The 19134-nt window shown below is 37.7% G+C and overlaps 1 protein-coding gene and 1 long non-coding RNA gene across 2 annotated transcripts in view; one reads left to right on the top strand and one right to left on the bottom strand.

Moving 5' to 3' along the window:
- Nucleotides 1–2446: 2446 nt before the first annotated feature.
- LOC128865759 (serum response factor homolog) overlaps nucleotides 2447–19134 on the bottom strand; it is a 69438-nt gene continuing 52750 nt past the window's right edge. Inside the window, exons 3-4 of the mRNA XM_054106081.1 lie at nucleotides 3074–3479; nucleotides 2447–3007 (exon numbers count right to left, since the gene is read on the bottom strand). Coding sequence (XP_053962056.1) covers nucleotides 2778–3007; nucleotides 3074–3479 — 636 coding nt within the window. The 3' untranslated portion in view covers nucleotides 2447–2777. The remainder of the gene's footprint in view (nucleotides 3008–3073; nucleotides 3480–19134) is intronic.
- LOC128865760 (uncharacterized) overlaps nucleotides 13899–19134 on the top strand; it is a 30098-nt gene continuing 24862 nt past the window's right edge. The window contains exon 1 of the long non-coding RNA XR_008454894.1: nucleotides 13899–14118. This is a non-coding gene — a long non-coding RNA (uncharacterized LOC128865760). The remainder of the gene's footprint in view (nucleotides 14119–19134) is intronic.

The following is a 19134-nucleotide window of genomic DNA, read 5'->3' as shown; positions in this document are numbered from 1 at the left end:
ATATTTACATAGATGACAAAAAAAATTTACAGCTGTAAATAAGCAATTTGTAAAGGATTTGTTAGTTCAAAATAATATAAAAAATGAAATAAAATAAAATATATCTAATAAAATGAATTATATGAAATAATGAAATTTAAATTAAATATAATAAAAGTTAATGCATCATCAATGCTGGGCGTTACTTGGGGTCTGGTCTATCAGCCTCACTGATGTATTGGTGCTACACGGCAGTGGTTAGACCGATATTTCTGTATGGGGTCTTAGTATGGTGGACTGCGTCAAGAAAACTGGCATACTTAATGCCACTAAAAAAGACTCAGCGACTCGCTGCTCTGTGCATAACAGGAGCGATGAAAACCACTCCAACGGCGGCGCTGGAAACGATACTCAGCATGCCACCTATTGATCGTATGGCGGAAAACCTGGCAGCGAAATCCGCGAGGAGGCTAGTGGCTGCTTGAGTATTCACCTGTAGAACCTTCGGACACAGCTCAATAGGAAAGTGGAGCTCAGATTGCACAGACTACATGACTCCGTACTTTAATTGGGAGAGAAGGTTTCGTACTACAATTGAAGAGGAGAGATGGCACAAAGGCATGAAGCCTGGTCATAGAACTTTTCACATCTATACAGACGGCTCTAAAACTTTAGACGGAGTGCTAGCGGGAATTTACTGCTCAAAACTAGGAATTTGGGATAGGCTGCCAGACCAGATCAGTATTTTCCAAGCGGAAGTTTTTGCTGTGGGAAAGCTGCGGAGCTAGCCTACACAAGAACAAGAAAGAACTCATATAGCGTTTGCTTTTTGAACCACCTATTATTTTCAGAATGGTAACACAAATGACATGTCAAATGTGTTCATAATTTACTTAAAGGTTTGACATTTACGAAATGGGACGCTATACGCTTGAACAAAATTGGGAAATATTGAAAACCTATTTCCAAAGTGGTAAGTCTTCTTCTTCTTTTCTGATTTTCACATCGGTGGCTACGTCAATAAGCAAAAGTGTCGGATTTGGGGCTTAGAAAATTCACACGTTACTGTAGTGAAGCAAATGCATCCTCAACGAGTCACTGTTTGGTGCGGTTTTTGGTCTGGCGGCATCATCGGGCCATTTTTTTCGAAAATGAGCGAGGAGCCGCGGCTACCGTACATGGCGAGCGTTACCGTGACATGCTCAACGAGTTGTTTCCAAAAATTTAAGAGGATGACATGGACGACATTTGGTTTCAACAGGACGGTGCAACTTGTCACACTGCCAAAGTTACACTTTTGGCTACCGTTTTTGAATTCCGATATCAATTGGCCGCCTCGGAGCTGTGATTTAAGCTCGTGGGATTATTTTTTGTGGGGAGCCGTTAAGGAGAAATGCTATGCGAACCATCCAAAGACGATTGATGCTTTAAAACACGAAATCGAAGTTGCCATTCGTGAAATTGGAGCCCAAACAATCGAAAATGTGCTTAAAAATTGGGTTGATCGAATGACCTACTGTAAACCCAGTCGGGGCAGTCATTTGAACGATATTATTTTTCATTCATAAATGACAATGTTCAATCTTCAAAATAAAAAAAAAGTTTGAAAAAATATTGATTAGTTTTTTTTTATAGCCGATTCAAAAAGCAAATTTTACACGGCCCACACTGTATATACGTGGACAGTAAAGCAGTAAGCTCATATTGTATGTATTAAGTCCAAAAATGTTCAGCGGAACAGGGAGGACATAGAAGGGCTAGCCGCACACAGAAGGACACACATCTATTGGGTACCTGGTCAGAAAGGCATTATGGGGAACAAAATAGCAGATGAAATAGCAAAAAATGCTTTTAGATTACTATTTGAGCAAAATAACGACATACTAAAACCGCTAAATACAGTATACAACGAAATGGACGACTACATAAAAAAGCAAGTGGAAGTTAGGTGGACTAATCTGACCACATGAGAAACAGCAAAATTTACGTGTAGAACTAACGACAAAAAGCTGACTCAATTCGTACTTACTCTCTCGCGAAAAGACTGCAGAACTAGCATAGGTATGCTGGCAGGTCATAATCTATTGGCTGCAAATGCGTACAAAATAGGGATTGCTAACACGGACAAATGCAGGAAATGCAGAGAGGATGTTGAGGAAACTTTAGAACACCTTCTGTGCTTCTGTCCGGCGTTATTAAAAACGCGTTTAAAATGTCTGAGAGCCCCACTGTTTGAGGGTCTGGAGGACGTCTCAAAAGCGGATCTCCCAGCTCTGATTAGATTCGCCGAAAGCGTTGACATCCTACATGATGTCTACTTTCAGTATTCATAGCGGTCGGTCTCCATCTGGTATCGCTAGGGACCAAAAGGTCTATGCGTGGCTTAATGACAACCAGACTAACCTAACTAAACTTAACCTAATGCATAATTTTCATTACAAGTAAATATGAGTAATACATCGACATCTTTATGGTAATATAAGTATAAATATTTATGTTTATTAAGTTTGGCCTCGAAACACAAGAAGAAAGTAACAAAACTGTTTAACAATAACTTTTTTATCCAAGTTCCTCGGTTTCCAAGTGGTTGATTTTTGCTTCTGCCTTCTCTCGTATCATTGACAATAATTTAGGAACACTTATATGCTGTATACATATTTATGTACGTATATTCGTACAAATCTAGCAAATTCTCATACTTCTTTTTCCTTACACTGTAACTCAATTTTTAAAACTGTTTCAACTATTTTTTCACTTTTATTTATTTTGCGGCAAGCATCAAGTCTTTCTACCACGATTCATTCAAGCTCTTGCTTTATCATCAAACCAGTTGACGTAGCAGCACTACTACTTGCTGCTGCTGCAGCTGCAGCAGCTTTTGACGATTTCTGCTCCGATTTCACATCCTTTAAACGCATATCCTTGGCCTCCAGATTGCCAGCTCTGGTGTGTGCATCCTTTGTTGACTTCAATGTTTGGCCAGCATTCATTGATAACGGTATTGAAATGTACTGTTGCCCGCTGCCATCTGAAAGGAGTAATTTGTAATAAAAAATGTATTAATAAATTAAATTTTTTTATTCATTTTCATCACCTTCTTCAGTGTGCAGCTGCAAGTGACCAGATTGTATTAATTTCAGCAGCATCTCCTGTGGCAGACTAGATAGAGAGGCAGCCGAGTAGGTTAAGCCCTCAGTTGTTGACGTTGGCGCAGACGTCGTGACTTCCTTCTCATGCTGTGCATTTGTGCTGTGCTTTAGTTTCGTTTCTCCCATTGCTGTTGAGCTGGGCGTTAAATCTTCGGCAACGGCGGCATAAACAATATTCTTAGCCGCATTCGCCGCAGCGACGGAAGTGCTCGCTGTTTGTTGTTTGCTGCTATCCTGTGCGCTCACGTCGGGCATAGGATTGTTTTTGGTTGTTTGCATGGCGGGTGCTGGTGATTCGGCGTCGGATGAATCGTCCGAATCATTGACCGAAGAGAGGGGTGATCTATCTTCCTGGAAAAGAGAGAGGAAAAGAAAGAGTTTTTTTTTAATTTGCAAATCAAACAAAAAAGTATTATTGTTTTATTTTATGCAGTAAAATATGGAATAAGTAATTTATATAATTTTTTTAAACCAGCTTAAATATTACAAAAGCAAAAAGGAAATGAAATATTTATAAAGGAAAAATAATTAAAATTTTTGAAGATATTTACAATTTAACCCTTTACGGCCGAGAGCTTTTTTTGTAATACTCGCCCATAAGACGCCGCACTGCTCTCGGATTCCATTTGAATTTTCTTTAAATCTACCCGACCTCCGAAGAAATCTGAGTAGATCTTGTGGTGCCAAGGAAGTCACACACAAGGTGGTCGCTTCTTAACACATAAGTGCCAAAGGCCTCAAGCCTGATTCGAGCGAAGGCGGGGCAGACGAACAGAAAGTGGTCCGCCGTCTTACTCTCCACTTCACAAGCTGGTACACAGAGTACACTGTTTGAGATCCGACTATGGTTAATAGCTCTTTTCTCTGACTCTACATGGTGAACGCAGTAATTTCAACTTATGTTAAACTGCCATGTACATATTTTTTTCTTAATTCATTTACTAAAACTCAAATTAATTAATACATTTTGTTTCAACTTTAACCGCCATACTTGTGTCTACTAATTACGCACGAAACCCCCAAACGCAAACCCACAGCTAGCGAGAGAAAAAAAAGAACAACAAAAAACACATAGCGAAGTTTGCTTAGAGGCAGTTAGCTTATTGGATTTCGTGAATTTGCTGACAGTAATTGAGCTCATAAAGCTTAGATAATTCTAAGACAGTTTACACGGCATTGTCGCCAAAGCTGAGCGCTGGACATTTGAAATGTACATACATACAAACATATGTTCGCAGATCTTGGCGCAGAAAAGCAAAGCGTGCCGCCACCGAAAACAACAATACGCAGAGAAGAAAATATAATAGATACACATAGAGCCGTAAAACAATCGGACAAACAAAGAAACAAACAGATGCTCGTCGACGTATTAAGTGTATGCATAAACGTATTGTAAATTGTAGTAGGTGCATGTTGCATGCACCTTCTCGATTTCACGAATATTGCGGCGTATGCGACAGACAGACAGACGAACGGACGGACGGACAATCAGCTAGCCAGCCTTGTAAATGCAGCATTAGGTAAGAAACTTCTACATCTGCCGCCGTTGATACCACCAAAGCAAATAGGCAGCCAACCAGCCAACGCAGCCACTAACACAGCACAGCTCAGCTCAACCAGCCAGCCAGCAAACTGACAAACCAAATGCTCAACCAAATGACCAACGAATGAGCAGCAGCGCACCTCCAACTCTGAAAAATTCACAAAAGGGATCAGTTTCATTGATGATGGCGCTTTTGCATTACGGCTGGTTGCGCTTTCAATGAATACACAAACACATACCATGCACTCATGCATTCATATGTGACTATGTGCACTCGTACAAATATGCAAATTGTATTACGCGCTTGCGATCTTAAATCTAACGCACAATTGTTGCCTGCCAACTGTACTGTACCCCAGAGTACTATATTGTTTCGTATTGTCTTTGGGCGATGATTTTCATTGCTTTCTTTGTTAGCCATTTTTTTTTTGTTTGCCAATTGGGCGGGTGGTGACACGATTCACCAAAACCTATTTACATGCAAGCATGCATACATATGCATGTATGTATGGGTGAATGTTCGCTTTTGGGGCTTAGGCGGCGGCAACAGTTGGCAATGGTACAGTTGACAACGAAAGGTGGCCAATCTTGAGGGAAATTGGTTTTTGGTTTAGTAGAGAAAAGTGACTGTTGACTTGGACTAAATGAAGACTGAAATTGTTGGTAATTTTCGTTTAAATTGAATAAAAAGTGTTAAAATTTTTGGCGGGGTTTTTTTTTGAAAACTGAATCTCACTTTTTATTGCCGATGTGCACCATGTCCGAAACCGACACGAAAATCACCGCCGGTGGTTTCTGAAGCAGCAGCATCCTACTTGGTGGATCTACTGGCTCATATCTATATGCTGTACGGTGCTCACCCGTCTTGGCAGAATCGCCAGTGTTAGCAGATACCGCTGGGTGTGGACGCATTGTCTATGTCCGTGCGTGCTGGGCGTTTCAATGTTAACAACATTATAAAGGGTTTTTCAATTGGCGCGGGTCGATTTTGGCGCCCTGTGGCAGCCATTTTGTTTTGGTGACATCTGTCAAATCTTTCGTTTATTATTCAGTTGTTTATGCCAAATCATCATGGCAAGTTACACGATTGAACAGCACGTTCAAATGATAAAACTTTATTATCAAAATGACTGTTCATTAACGCATTGCGCCCATTTTTCGGTAGACGTGGTGGTCCTTCAAAGTCGACTCTTCAACGTTTGGTGGCCAAATTTGAGACGACCGGGTCAGTAAACAATCAGCCAACACCCGTACGTTTAAGGAACGCAAGATCAGCCGAGAACATTGCCACGGTCCGTGAAAGTGTACAGCAGAACCCGAGGCAGTCTATTCCTCGCTGTGTACAAGAACTTGGCCTTTCGCAGACTTCAACTTGGCGAATTTTGCGTCGGGACTTGGGCCTACACCCGTACAAGATCCAACTGATCAAAGTTGATGACCATAGACAACGCCGTTTGTTCGCTGACTGGGCTTCGAATCGTTTGGAAGAGAACTCCAGTTTTGGGCGAAAAATCATCTTTAGCGACGAGGCGCATTTTTGGATGAATGGCTATGTTAAGAAACAAAATTGCCGTATATGGGACGACACCAATCCACACGACGTTCACCAGGTGATAATGCATCCTCAAAAAGTTACCGTTTGGTGTGGATTTTGGGCCGGCAGCGTCATTGGTCCGTACTTTTTTGAAAACGACGTTGGTAAGGCGGTCACCGTCAACAGCGAGTGCTACACAACGATGATAACCAATTTCTTATGGCCCATATTGAACCATATGGACCTAGACGACATGTGGTTCCAGCAGGACGGCGCTACGTGTCACACAGCAAACGCCACGATTGACATTCTCAACATCTACCCGCCCTTATTGAAAAACCCTTTTTATGTATATATATAATTGGCGCACACACCCTTCCTTCCTTTAGGAGAAGGCGCTATTTGTGGCGTGCGTCTTCAGGTTGTTCCTCAAATGGAGGGATCTGTAGTTTTAATCCGACTCCGAACAGCAGATATTTTTTACGAGGAGCTTTTTCATGGCAGAAATATGTACACTCGGAGGTTGCCATTGCCTACCGAGGGACGACCACTATTAGACATTTGTTTTTCTTCATTTTGGTGTTTCACCGAGATTCGAACCTACCTTCTCTCTGTGAATTCCGATTGGTAGTCACGCACCAACCCATTGGGCTACGGCAGCCGCCAAAATAGCTAAAGGAATAAATGTAACGGCGCCTCTATACCTTCCTTCGTTAAGTACATGGAATACATTTTTCAGGTGATTTGATCCTTCACCACGCCGCGTGAATGGAGTCGCCGGCAATGTTTTGTAGGGATCTTTGTAAGGGAGGGTTGGGAATAATCTTTATAGATCGGGATGCTTGGCGTGTGAGATATACTCGTAGATAGCGACCAAAAGAGCCTTTGATGTAAACATCTTTATCGTCTTTTGCGAGGAAGTCATCGGAAAGAAGAAAAGGCTTTTTAAAAGAGAGAGAGCAGTTGACTGACAGTTACCTCGCAATCAGTGACCATCGTAATAATTGGCTATGCCCGTTATACTGACAGTATGTAGATCGCAGTACTATCGCAAACTGAATACCCATCCAAGTCTATTTCTACTATAACTATATGAAAATGCTTTTCCTCAAAATTCTATGTCTCTTCAGTTGAACATCATCAGAACATTGAGATCCCACTCATTGGTAGCCGAATTCGGTTTGAAAATCCGCTAAGCAGAAAATAATCTCTTAAAAATGCTTGGGAGGTTCGCACTTCGAACTTTTTTTGGCACTTATATTCACAAAGATAAATGATCCCTTGAGTAAAAATCGACTCTAATAAGAAGGGATTTCTATCAGCATTCAACTAAGAGAAAATTTGAACAGTTCACCATCTCAGAGCAGCAATCAAAACACCGTTTGAAGGCGGAATATGTTGCCTTAAGGGCTTACTAGAATTTTTAGTGTATGCTTTAGAAAATAAGTAAGCGACTCGCTATGTGAACGTGGCATTAGTAAAAAAAATTCACAGAACGTGGGAGGGGATTTATATTTTCCACGGAGAACCACTCCACAAATAATTTATGATGACATCAGCAAAATATTGTTTAAACACTTAATATGGAATATTTTAACTCTTAAGCTGCCTCTTACCGGTTGGTTTCTATATTCGTAAAAACAAATATTTACTAAGATGCCGTGGACAGAGCAGGTATGGAAAACATAGGGTCTTGTGACATCTATTACAACTCACGCCAAAATAGACGCAAAATCGATGTCAGACGTAAAATAGAAGGAATGCCGTGCACTCTAGTAGGCGAGCGTTTCTTCACAACACTTCAATATCTCGCTCATACGCGTCAAAGATAAATTTGTTAAAAGAGGAAGAGGCACAAGCTTAAAGAAGATCCAGCACCCAACACACCCGTTAAGATCTACACGGACAGATCTAAATGGACGCCGGAGTAGGATCAGGGTTATATTGCGAAGAGCTTTTTATCAGTGAATCCTTTAAACTACCGGATCACTGTAGTGTTTCTCAAGCGGAAATAATAGTCCAGTCAAAAGAGACAAAAAAAAATAGCCAACTAAGTAATTTTAGGAGTATGCGAGTTTATGGTTTTATTATGTAAACCCCATCACTGTGAACTTAAATTTGAGTTTTCGGGGTCGGGGGTTGTGTCCCGCGGCCGCCATCTTAGAAATAAGGGTGCAACTGGTTTTTGCGATTATCTCGTGAATTTCGAAAGTTACGAAAATTTTGTAAAATACTTTTTTGTAGATAATAATATTATCTACAACTTTAAAATTAAGGGATGAATTTTTTTAAGCGTAATAACTTTTTTTTTATTGATTTTATGGAAAATATACATCAGAGCTTTTTTATAGAGCATTCTTTTGTGAACATTTTTGTCTATAAGTTTTTTTCGCTATCTTCATTTAATCTTATGATTTTGAGCTGCTAAGCGGAGCAACCAATACATTAGCGAAGCGCATAAGCGTATACGAATATCATATACATTGCATTTATCTACTTTTCTTAGTCATGTTATTATGTTATTATTGTTATTATTGTATTGTTAATTTTGTACGCAATTATATTTATATTTTATATAAATTATTGAGACTCCTTTCCGCACCACCTAAGAGGTAGAGGACCTTAGTAGGGGCCCTCACAGGACATTGTCTCATAGGAAATCATGCAAGAAGTTTAGGCGTTTTCATGCAAGATTTCTGTAGTAGCTTCAGCAATGGAGAGAAGTTGGAAACAATTCAACACCTTTTTTGCACATACCCGGCTCTAGCCAGTAGCAGGAACCGATATTTAAGATCCTACTTCTTAATGAATATAGATAATCTATACATTTTAGGTATAAACAATCTTTTACGCTTTCTCAAAGGCTCTGGATGGTTGAATGTGGAAAGGGAAATGTAGCCCAACCCCTGCGGCTCACAACGGACCCATTTCGTGGTCTAAGTGGCATCGCTGTCTCTATGTGCGATGCGGCTGCCAAACCTAACCTAACCTAAGAGGTACAAGCAAATCTCAGTTTTCTCATTTTCATAAGAATTTGGGAATGAGCCGAGCAAAAAAAACTCATTTGTTAAAAGTTGGAAAAAATAAGTATCCAATGTGAAACTTTTGCTAACAGATTAGAATTAGCCGATCATCAAAGTCTAAAGAAGGAAATCTGCTGCCCCTGCTGGTAATATTTTTGATGTACCTACTATACAGGGATCTCAATGTGAATCAAGAAGAGCGGGGACATGTGGGCGTTATGGAGATATTCATATCCAAACTGCAGCGGCATTACTGGTTAGGCCAATTTATGCAAATACATACAAATGATGCAGCTCTGAAAGCATTTTAGACGGTTTCAGGTTTCTCAATGCTGAAAGGTTGAAAACGAAAAGGCTTCACTATTTATCTTTATTGATTTAATGATTCGATCCTAGCAAACCGAGGATAAACCTTATAGCTTAGGTGGCTATTTCGTCAATCCAGAAGAAGACATCAATTCAATAAATTTTAAAATATTCCGGAGTACCTTAATCAATCGCGAAAATTTAGAAATCCTGTGAGTTTTTTAGGATCTCGATTTACAACAATAACATGTTGAGATTTTCGTGGCATAGTAAGCTTAGACACACAACAATTTTCGATAGTTTTAAATAAAAATTCTACTATATCAAAATTTGTAAAAAAAAAATATTATTAAAAGGCTTTGGTGATACCCAAGAAACAAGCAATTTTCTTGTCCTATTTTATTTATAAATTATACCAATTTTTTGGCGAGGTCAGTGAACTCTTCCATTGAAGCGGTACCTAAGCAATGCAATTTCTTAAGGAAGGGAGCCTGCAGAAATTCAAAGTCAATCCTTTACAACGCTGGACATTCGTCAGATGATGTTGAATGGTCACTGGCTATTCCTCAACTCTAAAGCTACAAAAGATAGCATAGATGTACAGATAACATAAATATTTAATAACCATTTTAACAAATTCCTGTTATTGTGAAGAGTGCGAGACAGGCCAATCAACTTGTCGGCAAAACTGTTTAGCCCATTCCACTCCAACTTTGCCTGATAGCAGCTCTTTTTTGTTTGATGAACCGTATTGATAACGGTAGTTATATGTAACTGCAATAATTATGAATGAATAATAAATAACTCATTGGTTCAACATTTAGCAAAGAAATTCAAAGAAAACTGCAGCAGTGTTGGCGGACAATTTTTAACCCTTTGCCTAAGGGGGTGTATACAGTTAGAATTTTCAAAAAATCTATTTTTTTTTTAATTTGTTTTTCTTAATGTACATACATATACTTAAGAATACACACAGGGAATTTAATATTGTACCGGTGAATATTTTCAAAGTTACACGCAAATTTGAAAAGACGTTTCAGAGTGTTTGGAAGTATAAGGCAAACTTTAAACGCGTTTTTCTCAAAATGTTGTTTCCAAAGTCGGTGACCAACGTTACTCGGAAACGGCTAAGCCGATTAGTCTCAAATTATAACACGAGCTTCTTAAATATATTTTTTAGTAATTAATCGAAGATTTTTTCTCACCGATAAATATTTTTTTTATAAACAATTTAAGGCCGAAATTTTGATCAAAAATCGATTTTTTTTGGAAAAACCGTCATTTTGTCAAAAAAAAATTTATTTTGCTTATTCCTTCGATTAATTACTAGGTTTAACATTACTTTAACGAAATCTGTTTGGTTTTTAATTTCAGAGGATCCTGTTAAGAGATAAAGTAGTCCCCGCAAAACGGCTTTTTTGAGAGGAGCTCCCGGAGATCAACTGTAGCTCCTTTCCAAACAAATATTTTTACTAATACTAAGTTTTAAAATACAGTTAAAAGATAACGTAATATGTGTACACATTTTTAGATCAATAAACTTAAAAGTTTTCTCAGAAAAAATTCTGGAAAATTCGTTTTTTTATGCCTTCTGTATATAACCCCTTAAAGCAGCATGTATTTCCTCCTTCCGTGCCTAAAATAAGAACCTCGTATCAGACGCTTGATGTCCTGCTCTGGCCAAAAGTGAGAACCTCGTACCAAATTCAAGATTTTTTTTTCAAATGAAAAAGCTTTCATCGAAAGTGGCACATACAAACGTCGCTCGATTCATAAGGCAAGGGGTTAAGGATACAAAGACGTTTTTAAATATATTTTTTTTTTCCAAATATTATAACGAAAAAGACGCTGACATAAATATTTACTCAAGGATATACTATTTTCGGCAATTTCAGTAATTTCCAATAGCGCCCAAACAGATGAAATTTTGTATATGATTTTCAAGAAAAAAAAAAATAATACGAAAAATAAAGAAAAGCCAAAAAAAAAAACAATTGAGATAGTAACCCTTTCTAAAGCTTCCACAAACTAATCCCTAAAATTCTATTGTTTTTTGATAAAATATACGATGGAAGAAAACAAAAGCAAAAGCAGCGCCTTTCATGGTGTAAGAGTTGTGTTGGTTGATTGGTTAAAGTGGTGATGCATCCAGAATCCAACTAGCGCTTCTGCACCATTTTGTTGCCACATTCTCACTACCAATTTGTTTATTTATGTTATTTACCACATGACTATATCCAATCTGTGCGGTTTATGAACCTTTTTAGGTTGTTGACGTCTAAGCCAAACAATTTTTCGAGACTCTCGAGCAGCGGTTTGACATTCTCTCCTTCCATAGGGCAGAGCATTCACAAAGAAAATGGAAAATCGTTTCCTTTTTCTCTGGCTGTTTACAACTGTAACAGTGCGTGCTGTGAGGAATGCCCATTTTGCCTGCTTGTTCTCTGATAGACCAGAAGCCAGTTTTCACTGCCGTGCGTCTGTGGGCATCCCTTCGTTTTATATTTATCAGTATTGACGTTTGTTTGTGGTTGTAGGTGGGCCATAACGTTCAGCTAACTTTACAACCTGTCTGGTCTCTTCATCTGCATTCCGCGATTTGTAGATTTTTTTAAGGAAATTGCATTCTTCATTGCACCCAGTGGTGTGAAAACCGATTCTGCAAGAATGTTATTTATGGCAGATCTTGCCGGTTCGTCCGCTTTATCGTTTCCTTCAATGTACCGATTAATGTCCAGGGACCCAGATTAAGGCAACTTTATGGTTTGAAGTTAAGAGTTTATGGTGTAAGAGTTAAATATAATAATTTTTATTTCATCCCCATTACTTTAGAAGTTAATAAAATTAATAAAATCTATATAAAACTAGTTCTTGATTTTGCAATGGCAAGGTCTCTTTTTAAAGCCCGGGTTATACTTTCTACTATTCATAGAAAAACTTTTTGTACTTGATCATTAAGAAGCTAATATTAAGATCTTTCTGTAACATCTAGTCTGTAAGATTTTTGTGATCATAGGCTTAATAAAAAAAATGAAATGAAATAAAACAAAAGTAGGTATTTCGTTGGAAAATGCAGATAAGTTCCATCGCAGCTCATTTTATTAAAATACTGGTCATGAAAAATGTGAACTTGTAAATCAGTTGTTTTGTGTTCACAAACAAACCAGATGTTGCTGTTGAAGCGAGAAATGTAATCATTACATGAAGGGCCCATTAACATACCTCGACGACATGCACATCGAGGAAATGAAAATGCTTAAAAGAGCAGACAAGCTTTCCCAGCAAACAGAGAAAACGACCTTAAGTAATTGTTTACTTAATTTTAAAAATATTTCATTTGACTCATCTGTTTTGGAGCTGCATACTCACTTCATTAAGAAATAAAGTGTAATAAAATGGCTACATTAAATGAATTTGCCTATAATTGAAACTATAATTTCCTTTAAAAAATGTGATATAAAATGCACCTATTTTACTTTTACGTATCCTCATTAGTTATGTAAATAATTATAAGTTTATTGACTTTCCATGAAAGACTGCACATTGAATTCATTCAATTTTACTAAAAACAAACAAAAATATATTAACTCCTTAACTTTGTCAGCAACTGTACAAAACGGTCTCTAATACTTGTAACAGCAGCCATAATAGCTTTTGCCTAAGCCCAAAGTATTTCCACATATCACTTAAATATAGCTAATTCTTTCTCACTTTATTTTTTCTTCCGTTCGATTTTGTTTTTGTAATTTTTTCCAACAACCAATTTCTTCATTTATTTCGTAGCCCAACCAAGGTAGCTACATATGCACATACACACATATCAATGTATTGAACACATGGCATTTATAGTACACAATACGATCAACTACTATTTATGTATGCATGTAGTAGGTGTCACAGTAGTAAGTCGGTCAGCGCAACTGTCAAATAAAATTTGTCATGCCGTCAAACTAAGCTCAACCCTAAAACCACAAAAAAATACAGCGTAAAGCAAAATAAGAAATCCAAAAAAAAAAACAAAAAAAAAAACGTAAGTGTATATGATTTGGCAGCTAAAATGAGAAAATAAGACACGCCCCAGAGTGTACGCCTAAGAGTAGATGACGTTAGCGACGTTTTGCTCATAGCACATAACACTTTGTTACAAACGCAGCTTAGCCGCTCTCTTTGCGTTGAAGAGTTGACCCGCGATCAGAAGTCTCCACTTTGTTTACCACTGAAGCTCAATGAAGCTTGTAGCTCTTCCACTCTCATTTGGCGTTATAGTTTTCGACTCTCGCGACTTGTATGCTCTCAGGGGAACTTTGTGTGGCATAATAATGTCGGGTTGTAATGCGAGTTGATTGCTCAGTTTTTAAGTTTCACTGTGTCTACAACGATCGTGCCAATCAGTAGCTGTTCACGAGTGATTTGGACGTCGGCACTTTGTTTGTGTTGGCAAAGAAAACTTTCTGAAATCAGTGACTAAGTGTATCGTATTGCAAAATATTCTTATACCTAAATGGAGTGTTGTAAAAAAAGTTTAGTAGAGTTTTAGAAAAATAAAAAATAAACGTTTCGCTGTAAATACCCTAAGGGACGGAGGTAAGTTGAAAAAAATTATGTTTACTTAATATTATAAATAATATACTTAAAATTAAAAAGTTTAAAATTAAAAACTATAAAATTATAATAATATAAAAAATATGAAAATATGAAAATTTTATAATTTTTAAGCTTGTTTTTTGAAAAAGTGTGCTTTGGCGGTTATAAAGTTAGATATTTTTCATGGTCTTTTTTTTAATTTTAAAGTTTTTTCTTTGAGAAAGTGTCAAAGTGAAAAGTGTTATAAAATTAAATAATTTTGAAGATATTTTGTTTTTTTTTTTTTTCAATTTAAAAACTTTTAATTTTAAAGTTTTTTTCTTCGAAGAAGTGTGCTTTGGCGGTTATAAAGTCAGATACTTTTCAAGGCTTTTTTTTGTTTCATTTAAACATTTTTAATTTTAAAATTTTTTGGAAAGCTGTGCTTTGGCGGTTATAAGGTTCAGGGTTTTTGTGCTAAAAAAATTTCGAATTTTTAAAACGTGTTAAAATACCTTGCTACAAATTGTTTGACAATAAGGAAGTGTGGATGTATATAATTTAAAAGTATATTAATTTAATTTTGAAGCATCTCAGCCAGTTGCTGTCCAACCCAGCTCTATCTTAAGTTCAATAAGGGAACTGAGTATAAATGAGTTACCGTGAGGTGTAGAGGGCACAAAAGACCATGAGGTCGAAGTGAAAGCCTCAAATCTGTCTATCCAGTTTTAATTTGAATAAAATAGCGAAATTTTCTAAATTGTAATTTCATTGTCTTTAAGGCTGCCTTACGCCTAAGAACTGCTTGCTTTAACTTATGAAGTAAATCGTAGTTGGATTAGTGAAGCTCAGTGATTATCCCCAGTAAAGTGAATCGATTAGTGAAACCCAGTGATCATGTCCGATCAACCTCGATCTATAAAGAAACTTTGAGAAATATGCTTCCGCGTGCAATTGCCCTGTTTTTGCTCCGATTATTTTTTGGCTTGATTAGATTTAGCAGAATTCCTAACTTCGAGGGATGATTAGTGAAGCCATGTGAATGTCAACGATCCATCTCGATCAGTTAACACCAAAATAAAGAAACTTGCGTATTTCCAAGTTTTTTTTTTTAAATTCTTTTTGGAATGATAGCTCTAGCTTTTCTAATTTTGATAGACGTCCTTACACCAAAGGCTGATTGCTTTTTTCTATTCGATGAACCTAAATTTCCATGCGTACGAATGAGTTGGTGCGTGACCACCCCTAGATAGTGCCCGGGTTCCAAGCTCGCTGTGCACACGAAACACCTAAAATGAAACTAATGATACGTTTTTTTTTTAATAGCGGCTGAGGCTCGGCAGACAATGGCAAACCTCCGAGTGTATGCCATAAATGCCATGAAAAAACTTCACATAAAAACTTCTCATCTGCCGTTCGTAGGCGGCATAAAACTATAGGTCCCTCCGTGGCGCAACAGCAAGACGCACTACAAACTGGAGGCGGATCTCAGCCAAACACTGAACAAAGTGTGTAGGTCTCAATTATATAAATATAATTTAATTGTTGAGCGTAAGATGCTGCAGTAAATTATGAAATTCTATGTAGTTTTTCATGCCAAAGCTGGTATTATGGAATGAAATTAAACGAGCAGTTTATGTGTTGTCACAACTCTTTGGACGAATTTATTTATTATTTGTGGGACCCGTTTTCAAGTGTCAGAATAAGATAATTTTTTTATTATTTGCTTCTACTACCGCTGCGAAAATGTTTAGGCATCCAACCTTTTCCCAACCCAATCTTATCATAATAAGTAACTACACGAAACTCTTCTTCGAAACACCAGCTAATTTATTTTACTCTTAATTTTATTTTTTACTTTTTTATTTATTTAGTGATTCAAGCCTAACACAGCAAAGCTAAACCTTATAATTATTACAACATTTACTACCCACTTTCAAAAGAATCAAAAATAGTCTAAGGATGCTCAGTACCCTTTTGAACTGACATGGAGCTTCATTGGGTGACACCACTTGTATATTTTGTCTGACTTCTCAAAATAACGGAACATATCAGAATGTATGAAACAACTTAAGTGCACGTAAAAGCATTTTCTTTAGTGCAAGTTGTGCCACGAAGTACACACAAAAACCATTAAGAAGCTTCAACCGAACCCAGATATAGGTCCCTAAGATCTAAATATCTGGACGCCCACGATCTACATTCTGTATCAGAAAAAAAGAACCGGTTTTTTTCTTGTAACTTCAAGATCCATTTGGTGGAAAATGGCGTCACAGTATTGGACTGGCCTTCCTAGTCCCCAGACGCCAACCCCATTGGAAATGTGTGGAGAACTATGAAAACGCATCTTGTCGGAAGGCCAGTCCATGATTTAAAGCAACTCGTGCGTCAAGTTCGCAAAATCTAGTCCTGTTTGTCGACGAGCTACGCAGAAAAGCTGGTACAAAGCATGAAGAAGATGACAGGCTATACCCGACAACGACGAAGACTACACGGCTTATTGAGTAATTACGACTCGTAGATTTGTACATACTTTCATGTAAAAAATTTTAAATGTATATCTTTTATACTTCATGAACAATCGCGGTTCCTTTTTTCTGACACGGACTGTAAATGATGCGTGGATCAGTAAAGATCTACTACAGTAACTAGGTTTCTTGCTCCCTGCTCTAAAACTAATCTCAACTAAGCTTCTTCTGATGAATTTTATAAAGTGAGATGAGATCAGCTCCCCTTCGCTGGCTAGATTGCAGGAACTTGAATCTTGCACCAATCAAAAATTCGGCGTAGTGGTGGTGCTAAGTAGAAAAGAGCTAATTACATCCATATGCAACTACAAGGTTCACTTGATAAAATGCGATTGGTTCACGCTCACTTTGAACTTATAGAGTCAGATAGCCTCTTTTATAGCCCCTTATCATTACATGTGATTTTAGTAAGTTGAGACATTCCTTACTCCCTTTTTTCTTTTTCCTGCTTCCTCGAGAACGTTCAGATACATTTTGCGCATTTGCAGAACGCAAACCAACAGCTTCTGCGAACAGATTTCAAAACGTTCATTTCTGTCATGAAAAAAGTGTCTCAAAGACAGCGTACAACTGCAGGTTCTTCTACTCACAGCGCAATATCAAGGCGTACACAGTAAATTGAATGTCCCGCTGATTTTATTCCATACCAAATACGTTCAACACCTTTTTTATATGGAAGAAAATGGCAAGGACCGTCAGCAAAAGTAAAATAGTTGAAAGTCAACGGTTGCTGATGTTGTTGTTGCAGCAACATAAACATTCCCCATACACATACGGAGAATGTCGCTGAAATAACAGTCCTTCGCCGGATATAAATCTGGGTCGTTCCGGTCGTGGGAACGAAAAATCAACAATATTTTGTAGGCACTTGCAACTTGCACTTTATTGTGCTAAAGTTAATGGGCTATAAAACTAATAAATAAATAAATAATTGGCGCGTACACTTCTGTTAGGTGTTTGGCCGAGCTCCTCCTCCTATTTGTGGTGTGCGTCTTGATGTTGTTCCACAAATGGAGGGACCTACAGTTTCAAGCCGACTCCGAACGGCAAATATTTTTTATGAGGAACTTTTTCATGGCAGAAATACACTCGGAGGTTTGCCATTGCCCGCCGAGGGGCGACCGCTATTAGAAAAATATTTTTTATTAATTTTGCTTTCACCGAGATTCGAACCAACGACCTCTCTGTGAATTCCGAATGGTAATCACGCACCAACCCATTCGGCTACGGCGGCCGAGCTATAAAACTGCATATCTAAAAAATCTGACCAAGAAGATTGAAATTTTGGTGAAAATTTACAGAATTTTCATAACTTCCATAATTTTTGCACAAAGTTAAAAAACAAAAACGATTTATTTAAGTTTTATTGTGTAATGAGCTAATTTTTTATAAAAAACAAATATACTCTAAATAAACAAAAGTAAAATAGCCAAAATGTTGCATACCTACTTTAATGCCCATCAGTGTAAATAGCAAAGAGCAACGAGGTGCTCCACATGACGAAGACGAGCCCAGATGTGGAACTTCACTCAATTTCGACATGGTTTTCAACTCGATAGCAAATTTTAAGCAAAATGCACATGACAAGATTATGCACAGGGACAATGAAGGCTAAACTTTACAAGAGGGTAAGGATCAGCCAGTCAGATGATCAGCCATTCAGAAGATCAGCTACAACAGAGCAAGTGAGAAAAACATTTCTACTAAGCAGAGATTTAAAATTTATAAGCGAAAAAGCACTTCATGAGAAGGTAAAGATTTTCTTAAACTCCACGAGCAAAAGTAGCGTCACTCTTAGCACAATAACTCACGAACTATTGAATAGAATATCATGAAATTTCAACAGCTGTCTTTTTAAGGGTAGTACTAACTGAAAAAGAGCTAAATGCAATAAAACTTGTGCCATCTATGTGTTAGGTTCGGTACTTTTCAGCCCATGTGTTAATAAACTTTTTTTGAAGTCGGCTATTCAGCTGATATTAAAAGTAAGATATGAACCTAAAATGAAGAGCACGCATGTAAAAAGGAGATAGATTGAGAGAATCTGGGTCCAATAGATCAGTAAACATTGAGACTGAGTAAATCTACTCTTATTAAACTTTGGTGGCTCAAAGCTTAAACGTACAAGTAAGATCATCACGTCGAAAATCTGCAACGATCTGTACTGATCTGCATCTGTATACCTGACTAAAAAATTATCAAATTAATGTGATGTCAAACGCAATTTATGAGACTAAAATGTTAGAAAAAGTCATTTTCAATCTCATTTTTTTTTAATTTTCTGAAGTTCGTCGGCTGCCGTAGCCGAATGGGTTGGTGCGTGATTCCCATTCGGAATTCACAGAGAGGTCGTTGGTTCGAATCTCGGTGAAAGCAAAATTAATAAAAACATTTTTCTAATAGCGGTCGCCCCTCGGCAGGCAATGGCAAACCTCCGAGGGTATTTCTGCCATGAAAAAGCTCCTCATAAAAATATCTGCCGTTCGGAGTCGGCTTGAAACTGTAGGTC

This window comes from Anastrepha ludens, chromosome 6 (assembly GCF_028408465.1).
Source record: "Anastrepha ludens isolate Willacy chromosome 6, idAnaLude1.1, whole genome shotgun sequence".
In the NCBI taxonomy this organism is placed as follows: Eukaryota; Metazoa; Arthropoda; class Insecta; order Diptera; family Tephritidae; genus Anastrepha; species Anastrepha ludens.
Note: the sequence above shows the minus strand (reverse complement) of the source record. Positions and strands in the feature narration are given on the sequence as shown.